Below are 11,693 nucleotides of genomic sequence, written 5' to 3'. Positions count from 1 at the left end.
CCAAGGCATGCCTGGCACCCTCAGTGGGCTCGCCCTGCATCTCTGCCACCACAACTCTCACGACCCGTTTGCATTTCTCGGGTCTGATGGGTTAAGACCTTCTCGAAATGATGCTGTCGAGACTACCAACATCTGCCTTCTTCCACCTTACTTCAGTGTGCAAAAGATGGAAATCAGGTGCATCTTCTCCCAGTTTTAAGCTTGCCTGCTCTCAGATCCCATTTCGGGATCCATGGTTTTTTAGAGTGTGAGAAAGCTGTAGTTAGTCATCCTGAACCCCACGATCTGAACTACCACCTACTACGCCGTCCGCCATGGGGCCCACGCCATCCTCACTCTCCTCCTCCTTGCTGAGATCACGAGCGGCTGCCAGAACGCCTGGACCCTTACCTGGTTTCGAAGGGCCGGTTCGCCTACCGCAAACAAGCATGTTTCCTTCTGAAAAAAAAGCTTTACAGAACAAATGGACGCAAATGATAGTATGGAAGTGGGAGAAAAGCATGAGAATGGTGGAAATGTTGAAGATGCATTGCAATCAACTGATGATCATGCAACTGTAGCCAATGAACAAGAGGAGGAAGTTTCTGATTTTCCATTAGAACGCTGCATGAGGATAGTCCCACATGATCAAAACGGAGGAGCTTTCTTTATTGCTGTCTTCCACAAACATTCTGCTTTGCCAGGAGCGAAGCAGCAATTTCTCGAGGCATTCATCAACAAGAAAAGCAGAAAGCAGCTGTCACTTTGGCTGCAATTATTACCACGGAAATATCAGTGTTAAAACCAACTGGAGTCATAAAAGCTATGGATACCAAGCAGCTGTCATTTTAGAGAAAAGCAAGAAAAGCAATGGCAATTAAAAGGTTAAAGTCAGATGGTCTCCAAGGCCATAGAACATGGGTGGACAGAGAATGAGCAGAAAGAGAAAGCAAAAGCAAAAGATTATTCCCTTGTCTGTCATCTGCCAAAAGAAAGAAAAATAAAGAGAAAGCAAAAAACAAAAGCAAAAGAGAAAAGCAAAAGATTTTTCTATTATTATGATTTCTTACCAGGTGAAGATATAGAGAGAGGGCAGCAGAAAAACACTGCAAAAGCAAGGAATAAACACCTCACCCGAATGATGTAATTTATTTTTATTATCTTTCGGAGACATCTGTATAAACCCCATCAGAGGGTAATATGTATAAACCCCATCAGAGGGTAATATGTATAAACCCCATCAGAGGGTCAAAAAAAAAAAAAAAAAAAAAAAAAAAAAAAAAAAAAAGGAAAAGCCCAAAACAAATGGCTGACATGTTGTGGAGGGCAAAGGCCCATAGGCCTGAAATAGCACCAACCAGGTCATCAAAAGTACGCCCAGTACTCCGCAATTATTCGGCAACCCGCCGTTATTACCACCAACCAGGTGATCAAAAGTACACCCAGTACTCCACAATTATTCGGCAACTCGCCGCTATTACCACCAACCAGGTGATCAAAAGTACGCCCAGTACTTCAAGTCATACATGAGCATTACTCATGTCAATCATACATAAACATTCATGAGCATCACTCATCCAATCATACATAAACATTCATGAGCATCACTCATGTTAACATTCATGAGCATCACTCATGTTAACATCCATGAGCATCACTCATGTCAATCAACATAAACATTCATGAGCATCATTCATGTCAATCAGCTTCAAAGACTTCATTTACAGAGCTCTAGCTTCAAAGACTTCATTTACAAGAGCTCTAGCTTCAAAAGCTTCATTTACAAGAGCTCTAGCTTCAAAAGCTTCATTTACAGAGCTCTAGCTTCAACAGCTTCATTTACAAGAGCTCTAGCTTCAAAGACTTCATTTACAGAGCTATAGCTTCAAAGCTTCACTTGCAAAGCTTCACTTACAAAGCTTCAGTGCATGGTCTACAAAGACCGCCTCCGAACAACCGCCACTTCGGCCCATACATGGATTCAATTTGAAGTCTCCAGCCAACAGACTCTATTGACCGAAGACTTGGGGGACTACATTATGTACCATATATTGGGCCTCAACTGGGCCTCATGAAAAATATTTGGGGGACTCTAGCCCATCACTTATGTATTGAGGAGTGAGCCCTTATTCTATAAAAGGGAATCCCTCACTTTCATTAGAGAGCACCCATTATTCATGTACTGAGGAGTGAACCCTTATTCTATAAAAGGGACTCCCTCACCATCATTAGAGAGCATCAACTCTAGCCCATCATTCATGTATTGAGGAGCGAGCCCTTATTCTATAAAAGGGACTCCCTCACCTTCAAACGCCGCAAGTCGAGCTAACCAAGGCAACATAAGCCACGAGCCGAGCAGCCTCACAGCATGTGCTACTTCTAGTTGAGCATCATTTCAGATTGGGCACCGCCTCATATCGAGCATCAGTTACTTCGGCCCACACATGGACTGAATTTCAAGTCTCCAGCCAAAAGACTCTCTTGACTGAAGACTTGGGGGATTACTGTTTATACCATATTTAGGGCCTCGTATATTTGGGCCTTGGGCCTTGTATTTGGGCCTCACACTAAAGCCCATACTTTGTAAAAGAGGAGGAGCCCCTTATTCTATAAAAGGGGACTCCTACCCTTATTCTAGGGGAGAGCTCACTCTCACTCTCGGAGGCCAATTTCTGGAGCCTTCTCACCCCCTCTCAAAGCTCTTCACTCACAGAGTTCCTTCTCTCACAAATACTCTCAGATAAATACATATTCAGTGTGGACGTAGCCCAAACCTTGGGGTGAACCACGATAACTCTTGTGTCATTTACATTTCATGCAGATTCACGGTCGGATTTACGTTGTACCAAGACCATCCGGTTTTGTGCATCAACAAATATATATATATATATATATATATATTTAAAAGCTTTGGTGTTGAAGCTTTGTAGGTGAAGCTTTGAGGTTGAAGCTTTGAGGTTGAAGCTTTGTTGGGCATCATGAATTGATTTTGCTTCACACTATTTTGATGAAGAGTGTGTGAAGCTTTTATATGTTTTGGTGTTGAAATTTTGTATTGTAGGTGAAGCTTTGGGGTTGAAGCTTGATAGGTGAAGCTTTGGTGTTAAAGCTTTATAGGTGAAGCTTTGGTGTTGAAGGGTTGAAGCTTTATAGGTGAAGCTTTTGGTGTTAAAGCTTTATAGGTGAAGCTTTGGGGTTGAAGCTTTATAGGTGAAGCTTTTGTTGGCATCATAAATTGATTTTGCTTCACACTATCTTGATGAAGATAGTGCAAAGCTTTTGAGATTGATATTTGTCCTCCATTGATGAAGCTTTGGTTGGCATCATAAATTGATTTTGCTTCACACTATCTTGATGAAGATAGTGCAAAGCTTTTGAGATTGATATTTGTCCTCCATTGATGAAGCTTTTGTTGGCACCATAAATTGATTTTGCTTCACACTATCCTGATGAAGATAGTGCAAAACTTTTGAGATTGATATTTGTCCTCCATTGATGAAGCTTTTGTTGGCACCATAAATTTATTTTGCTTCACACTATCTTGATGAAGATAGTGCGAAGCTTTTGAGGATTGTAGTTGTGTTCCATTGATGAAGCTTTGTTGAATTTCCCAATTTCCAATTTCCTCTTTTTTTTTTTTTTTGAATTTTCAAATTTCCGGATTTTTTAATTTTCGAATTTCCGAAAAAATAAAAAATAAAAAAAATATATGGCGCCGTCTGTGGGAAAGACACTTACTCCCACTCTCTTCAGCTTTGTTAAGCTGGTTTCCACCACTCGTACACTTTCTTTTGGCCAAACATCTCTCTCCAACATGAGGAGCGAAAGAAGCCATATCACACAGAATGACACCCCCATTGGACCTAGTATGAAGCAACGAAAGCAGGAAGGAAATAGAGTTACTCTTCAAGCTAAAGTCGATGAGTTAGAAGCTCAGAACAACAAGATAGTGATAAGGAACGAGGTCCTCCAGGAGCAGTATGAAAAACTTTTCGAGATGCTTCACGAGGTTAGGCATGCTCAAGCACACAAGCTCCTCGCCCCTGCTGAGGTCAACAATCATCTGAATGCCCCCCAACATGGAGGGTCACCGATATCCAACACGGACATCCCTGATAGGGATCGAGCTACACATCAATGTGATAATCAACATGAGACTTCTCTCAACCCAGCTGCTTCAACCCGAAGCAGAAGGAGTAGAGGAAAGCACATCTTCACAGAAGGAGTGGAAGGATCAGAAGCTGTCTATCGCGATTGTCGAGACTTCTTAAAGCAACGTCGGGAGAATCCCATCCATACTTGACCAATCCCGAAACTACTGAGCACCGGTCAACGTTATACCGTCAAGGACCCAGAAGAGCTTCCCTTCAACCAGGAGGCCAATCACAATGCGACACGTGTCGACATCAGAAGCCAATCACAGCGCGACACGTGTCAACATCAGAAGCCAATCACAACACGACACGTGTCAATGTTAGAACAAAACTAGAAACTCTCTTCTATAAATAAGGATCATTCTCCCACAATAATCTCGAATGTCATTTTGTACTAAACTATTCACTAGAACTCACAAAATGAGAGCTTGAACCTATGTATTTGTGTAAACCCTTCACAATTAATGAGAACTCCTCTAGCCGATCTGGGTGACCCACGTACATCTTATGTTTGCTTCCCTGTCCCTATTCATTTACGTACTTATCTTCACTAGTGATCGAAGCAACCAAGCGAATGTCACAAACCTGACACTTTCTGTTATACCAAAGTCCTCGCTGATTTTGTGCATCAACATTTAGTTTAATTTTGTCTATTAATTTAGTCTCTATAGCATTACCATTATTTTGTTTGGTGTGAATCAGAACCGCATATTCAAACATACATACTCAATCGAGTGAACTAGAGAAACAAAATTTGTAGACAAAATTTGTAAACTAATGATGTGTCACCAATAGAAAATATGCACGTTTATCAATGCTTAAGTAATAATTTAATCTTCAATTTTAATGTCATTTAGTTTATAAAATTCTGTCTACAAATTTAATCTTCTTGCTTACTCAATTATCGTCATCATGTAAAGACTGTTTGGTACGTCAGCATTATTTTACTTTAAATGTATATATTATACATATATGTATAAACAAAGGACTTGGATTGTCTGCCCTTCTCATCTCATACATTTTCCATACCCTTTTATATTCTGTGGTCACGGTTAAGCTACGTTAATATTTTATATTGATTTTCTTTTATAAAAATAATAAGACAAAAAATAATTAGAATATAAAACGTTGACGTGGCTTAATCGTAACCACAAAAATAGGAGGGCATGGGAGGATATGAATTGGGAAGGGCAGACGATCCATATCCATAAACAAATGAACCAACTCTCTTCATCCAACCAGAGAGGGTGAAGAAACAGAGAGATGGGCAAGCAGGAGAGTGGTGGAGAAGGAGAAGAGAGTAGTCTTCCGTTGTTTGAGAGCACAACTGCAAAGTTTAGGGGTATATATAGAGTATTTGCGTCAACAATATTGGTGGGTATATGTTTGATATGGGTGTATAGAGTAACAAACATCCCAAAACCAGGAGAGGCAGGAAGATGGGCTTGGATTGGCATGCTCATAGCTGAGTTCTGGTTTAGCCTGTACTGGATTATAACTCAGTCTGTCCGATGGGACGTTACCTATCGTCGAACTTTCAAGGACAGGCTTTCTCACAGGTTTGCTACCCCTCCATCTTAAGTTCATACAGTTAATAGTATGCAGTTGGTTTAAAAACAGATGAATAATCTTCGCACACATCTTTCTCTTTTTGAGCACTTTGTTTAGTTCGGACAATCGTCTGGTTTTTCTTTGATTTATATGATTCAAGTGTTATAAACAAATAGGAGCGTATATGTAAAGAAAAATGATGTGTGGAAATTGCTTTTCTCTAACAAAAAGTTCAAATTTTTTTTTAATTTTAATGAAAAAGATAAAATATGATTTTTTGTAAAAAGTTGTATTGAAAGTTTTTCGTTAAAACTTTCTAAATAGAGGGTAGTGATTTCTAGGCTCATGTTTTCTCCTGCTGCACCAGCAGTTCTCTTGTTTCTCTACCTTGATTCTCCTTTGAATAATTAAATCAAAACGCCGTAAAAAATAAAAACGTAAAACATGAAAGAGTGCAGTTATGATTTTCTAACCAATAAAGATTATATTTCTTTGAATATTTTGCAGATATGAGGACAAGTTACCAGGTGTTGACATTTTTATATGCACTGCAGACCCCAAAATGGAGCCACCAACTTTGGTGGTCAACACTTTGTTATCAGTCCTGGCCTACAATTATCCAACTGAGAAATTGAATGTTTATGTTTCTGATGATGGCGGTTCGGAGTTCACTTTCTACGCGCTCTTAGAGGCCGCCAGTTTCGCTAAGTACTGGATTCCCTTCTGTAAAAAGTTCAATATTGAGCCAAGGTCTCCAGAGGCCTACTTTGCCCTGCACTCTGATGTGCATGACATAAAGTATGGTCAGGAATGGTTGGAAATCAAGGTAAAAAAATGCCGAATGTAGCTATAGAGTTCGTTAGGTGACAATTTCGTTTTCAGTTTTCTTTGTTTTAGATAGGACATCCAGGTAACGTACTAACTGACTCACACATATATGTTTTCAAAGAAACGTTACGAAGATATGAAGAATCGGATTGAATCTGCTGTTGAAACGGGCAAGATTCCCGAAGAAACAAAGATGCAACACAAAGGGTTCTCAGAGTGGAACCTCAAAGTAGCAAAGAATGATCATCAGCCAATTGTGCAAGTATGCAATTCTTTGAATGAACTGATCTTTGCCCATTACTTTTTGTCACTCTTTTTTGTTTGATTGCCCTGTCCCTTTCGTTTCTTTTGAAGATTATAACGGATGGAAGAGACATGAACGCCGTGGATAATGATGGATGCCGGTTGGCAACAATGGTGTATGTGTCACGAGAAAAAAGACCCCAACAGCCTCACAACTTCAAAGCAGGAGCTGTGAATGCACTGGTTAGCTTTAGCTTCCTTACATCCAAGTTCCAACTACATTGCTCCTACTAATTTTAATTTGTATCTGCGCATAACTTGTGTATATTTTACCCTCATATGTTCTCACTTGACTTGTACTGATGAGAATTTCGCTGCATGAGAAATTGAGCACAACTATGAATTTCATGGAGAGTTAGATCCTGGCTGAGGAATAAGGATGAACACTGGCGGTGAGATCTTGTAGCGCTCACCAATGAGGCCCTCTCGATTACGACTACACGGAAGAAATCAATTATAGACACTAATAATGGATCTTCTCGTTTTAGGCAAATTTGTGTTTGATTAAAAACCATTAACTCTTCCAATATAAATTTTACTAAAATTTTGTGTTATGCAAACTGAAAAAGGTTATTTTTTGTTGTTGTGCAGCTGAGAGTGTCATCAGAAATAAGCAAGGCACCCTTCATCCTCCTCCTGGACTGTGACATGTATGCAAACAACGCAGACTCAATACGAGAGGCATTATGCTTTTTCTTGGACGGCAAGTATGGCCACGAGATTGCTTTCGTGCAACATCCACAAAACTATAACAATCTCACCAAGGACGATATCTATGGAAGTGGATGTTTTGTAATTAATGCGGTGAGAGACACAGATTGTAGTTGTAGCTTTGCACTTCTAAATTATTAGTAAAGAAAGGTTCATGGTTTTTGCTGGACTAACATGTTCTGGTTTGGGTTGTCATGCATAAAGGTTGAGCTTGCTGGGTTAGGTGGATATGGCGCGGCCTTGTTTTGTGGCACCGGATGTTTCCATCGAAGAGAATGTCTTTTCGGAAAGAAGTATTCCAAGGATTATAGAGGACAATGGAACACAGAGGGCCAAAATACTATTGACAGAAGTATCCAAGAGTTGGAGGAATCTGCAAAAACTCTTATCACTTGTAGCTACGAAAAGGGTACTAAATGGGGAAAAGAGGTCTCTCTCTCCCTCTTTCTCTTCGCAATTCCCTGTTTCCGAATACTAGACCCGAATATCACGATGAAATATATGTTGTTTTTATATGCAGATGGGACTGATGTATGGATGCCCGGTTGAAGATATAGTTTCTGGCTTGGCGATTCAATGTAGGGGATGGAAGTCGATCTATTACAATCCAGAGAGAAAAGGGTTTCTAGGTATTTCTCCAAATACTTTGGATATAGCACTTGTTCAACAAAAAAGGTGGTGTGAGGGCATGTTTCAGATATTTTTCTCCAAGTATTGCCCTTTCATATATGGGCATGGAAAGATAAAGTTGGGTGCCCAAATGGGATATTGTCTCTACCTTTTGTGGGCACCACTTTCCTTCCCAACTATGTATTATGTGGCTGTTCCTCCTCTTTGCTTGCTCCATGGCATTCCCTTGTTCCCAAAGGTACCTCAATCTCACTCTTCTTGTATGTTGGAGGGATGAATTTCCTTTACGAGCTGGTTATTTATACGGAAAAATGATTTCCACACAACTCTTTCCTTCTGCACACCTCTGTTGATTTTTGTCACTTGCTTCTGCTTTAATTGATTCAATCGAAAGACCATAAATAAATAGAAATTGCATGGGAGAAAAGGATGAGCGGAATATCACTTCCCTTTATATGTTTTCTTTTATTCAACAATTGTTGGATATAAATTTGAACTCAGTACCTCCTCCTACAAAGTGGAGACTGAGTGCTAGAAGACCAAATAGTCATTGGCGAGCTACTCATATGAAGGTCATTTAAATTCGTTGAGTTGAACTGATTGCTTCTAATTGATGTTTTCAGGTGTCAAGTCCATGGTTCCTAGCATTTACTTATGTTTTTGTAGCCAAGAATGTTTACAGCATAATTGAGGCCCTCCATTGTGGTAGTTCACTCAAAGCATGGTGGAACTTACAAAGAATGTGGCTGTTCCGAAGAATTACGTCCTACTTTTTCGCCTTCTTCGATACCATAAAGAGGCAATTGGGGCTATCCGAAACAGATTTTGCCCTCACTGATAAGGTGATGACAGAGGATGTGACAAAGAGGTATGAGCAGGAGGTCATGGAATTTGGAAGTCCAAGCATTTTGTATACCGTCTTGGCAACATCAGCGTTGCTAAACTTAATGAGCTTAGTATGGGGAACAAAGAGGGTTGCCATGGATATAGATTCCAAAGCTTCAGAGCAGTTGATCAGTCAAGTTTTTCTTTGTGGCATATTGGTCATGATCAACTTACCGGTGTACCAGGCGCTCTTCTTCCGCAGCGATAAGGGTCATATACCATCGTCTGTCGTGTTCAAGTCTGTTTTGTTGCTTACACTGGCATGCCTGATGCCTATTTACTAGGAAAGCTAGCTAGCTGAAAGATTAATGAACAGGCATTGTTTATGAACTAGTATTTCCATATTGATTCTTCCTAAAACACCACATATTATAATTAGAAAGTCCATCACCAGGAGGCAGTACTGCCACTGATGAGGTCACATCGTACATGGTGTACCAGATATCCAGTAGAAAATAAGAATGCGGAATTAGACAAGCGTCCAATGTAGAAACACGCATGTTAACATTTTAAGTTGAGTGTAAAAATACATAACATGATGTGAATCAAATTTCCGTAATAAAAGAAAACATCGCAAGGCGATTAGCTACCCCGTTACAATAAGAAAAGAGTTTAGAGTCCAATTGGTAACAGGTGTTATGAAATGGAGAAAGTTAGGGCCAAAGCTGCTGTTCAATCGACGTCTAAATTAGTTAGTTTAGGTCACATTGTTACTCAAGTCTAAGGAGTGGTCATCTCTACAGCACACAACTCTATCCCTTCTCCCACGCTGTTATAATTTTCTCCTGCCTCTAGGCCTTCAAACTCTAGCTGATATATTGGTGCTTTGCTTTTATAAAAACGGGCCACTTTAGATGAATGCTTCACTCGTTGTTCTTCTACCAACAACTTCTCATACTTAGTGGTCGCAATCACCAGCTCTTGAAGCTCGTTAAACTGTACATCATAGAACTTCTTTCTCAGGGGTTGTCTCAGAGCCTTCTGGGCAATGGCTATGAGTTGAGCATGGTTGATTGGGAACTAGCATCTCATCTTGGTATTCTTGAACCTCATAAAAAAAAATCCTCTGTAGGCTTATATTCATATTGCTTTACTTCCACCAGATCATTAATGGTCATTTCAAGTTCCACCCGATATAACTCCTCATGAAAGGCCATCTCCATTTGCCCCCAGTTGGCAATGGAATTGATGGGTAACAGAGGGTACCATTGGGAAGCCAAGCCTACTAGTGAGTTACCAAATAGTCATAGTTTGTAGTTGGGGTTGACTTTAAACACTACACGGTGATTTGAAAACTTGAAAATATGATCTCTGGAAGACACATTACAGTCTTCCCCACTAAAAGTTAGGAACACGGGCATCTTGAAATTGAGAGGGAAAAGATTCTACTCATCAATGTACTTAAGATAAGGCTTCTGGTATGTTATCCTAAACATCGGGCGAGCTTGCGATTGAGCATTTTGTACCACCATCCTCGTCAATTCTGCCAATTCATTCCTGAGTTGTGATTATCCATATTATTGTGTGGGGGATAGGAAGTCCCCCACTTTGGGCTATGATCAATGCCCGAAAAAGCTTATCTCTATGGGTATGGTTGTCTCTATCTAGCTTATCTTTCTTCCTTATTAGCCATTGGTGGTGGCCTATAAAGAAGAGGCTTGCCCCCAACTGTGGATAAACCATTTTTCTGCTTGTTTCACCCACATAGTTAGACGCACCAATCTTTATCCCTTCTTGCCTGACCCGCCTTCTAACATCTAGTGGTGGTGGCAGAGGATCGGGCAAGCCTGTCTCTTGAAACTCTTCTTTTTCTTGCCTACTGGTTTCAGCCTTTTTTTTTTCTTTTTCCCCTTGTTCTTCTTTTCTTTAAGTAAGGGAAACAAAAAAATTGCTGGTTCATTTTCTGGGCTTGTCTCCATGATTCCTTCCCTATTGTAACCATCATTCGGTGTGGAACACTTTAACTCCAACTTTCTTTGTAGCGTTCCTGTTAACTTCTCATTTGGTCTCCAGAGAGATCTTCTCCATACTCCTCAATACTTGCACCATGGTGGCTTGTTGATCTTCATTAGTAACCTTTCCACCCGACTTTTCAGAAGAGGTGGGGTTCTCTAAGATTTCGGGACCGTGCAGTGAAGGAAAGTCTTATGGGTGATCTGTCATGCCTGCTTCTGTTGGAAATAGGTTGCCTAAATTCCACCTTCCATTTGAACGTTCGATCCTTCCTTTGTCTTGGCATACATATCACAAAATAAGTTCCATTGGGCATGCCAAAACTATGTTCGTGCTAGATCTGTCCCTCACACAACTCCCTAGAGTCTTGCCTGTCGAGCAAGGTTTGTTGCTTGGTGTGCTACAATATGAGTTTGCTATTAGTTTGAATGGTGCCTTTGTAGGGCCTTTGTTAGGCATTGAGGCTCACAATCAAAACTAATATGGATCTAAGCGTGTCACTGTTATCTTTGTATAATAGATTGTTTTTTTTGTTGTTATTAACTGGGTTGATTACTTGCGCCACAAGTTACTTAGACTTCTTAAACTTACTGGATTGTTACAGATGTGTTAAGTTTGTATCAGGTTTTTTTTTTCTTCCCTTGTAAACAAGGACTTTTACTCATAATATTATAAGCCCGGATAAAGGGAGTTCAGGAC

At 40.2% G+C, this 11,693-nt stretch overlaps 1 protein-coding gene and 1 long non-coding RNA gene across 3 annotated transcripts; both read left to right on the top strand.

Moving 5' to 3' along the window:
- The first annotated feature begins 1,229 nt into the window (after nt 1-1,229).
- LOC139194369 (uncharacterized) lies at nt 1,230-1,656 on the top strand. Its single transcript, XR_011579095.1, has 2 exons — nt 1,230-1,340; nt 1,406-1,656. It is a non-coding gene; the product is annotated as an uncharacterized lncRNA (long non-coding RNA).
- Nucleotides 1,657-5,300: 3,644 nt separating this feature from the next.
- LOC114823851 (cellulose synthase-like protein E6) lies at nt 5,301-9,401 on the top strand. Of its 2 annotated transcripts, none has more exons than XM_029099407.2 (8): nt 5,301-5,692; nt 6,192-6,510; nt 6,634-6,774; nt 6,867-6,998; nt 7,407-7,619; nt 7,731-7,955; nt 8,047-8,394; nt 8,780-9,401. In XM_029099407.2, the coding sequence occupies exons 1-8, from the start codon at nt 5,397-5,399 to the stop codon at nt 9,323-9,325; spliced, it is 2,220 nt and encodes a 739-aa protein (XP_028955240.2). In that variant the 5' UTR covers nt 5,301-5,396; the 3' UTR covers nt 9,326-9,401. The 2 variants fall into 2 exon arrangements, with proteins under 2 accessions (XP_028955240.2, XP_028955241.2); XM_029099408.2 differs by having other exon boundaries at nt 5,396-5,692; nt 6,239-6,510.
- The last annotated feature ends 2,292 nt before the right edge of the window (nt 9,402-11,693 follow it).

Source organism: Malus domestica, chromosome 03 (assembly GCF_042453785.1).
Source record: "Malus domestica chromosome 03, GDT2T_hap1".
NCBI classification, from domain to species: domain Eukaryota; kingdom Viridiplantae; phylum Streptophyta; class Magnoliopsida; order Rosales; family Rosaceae; genus Malus; species Malus domestica.
This window is presented reverse-complemented; position numbering and strand designations above follow the sequence as displayed.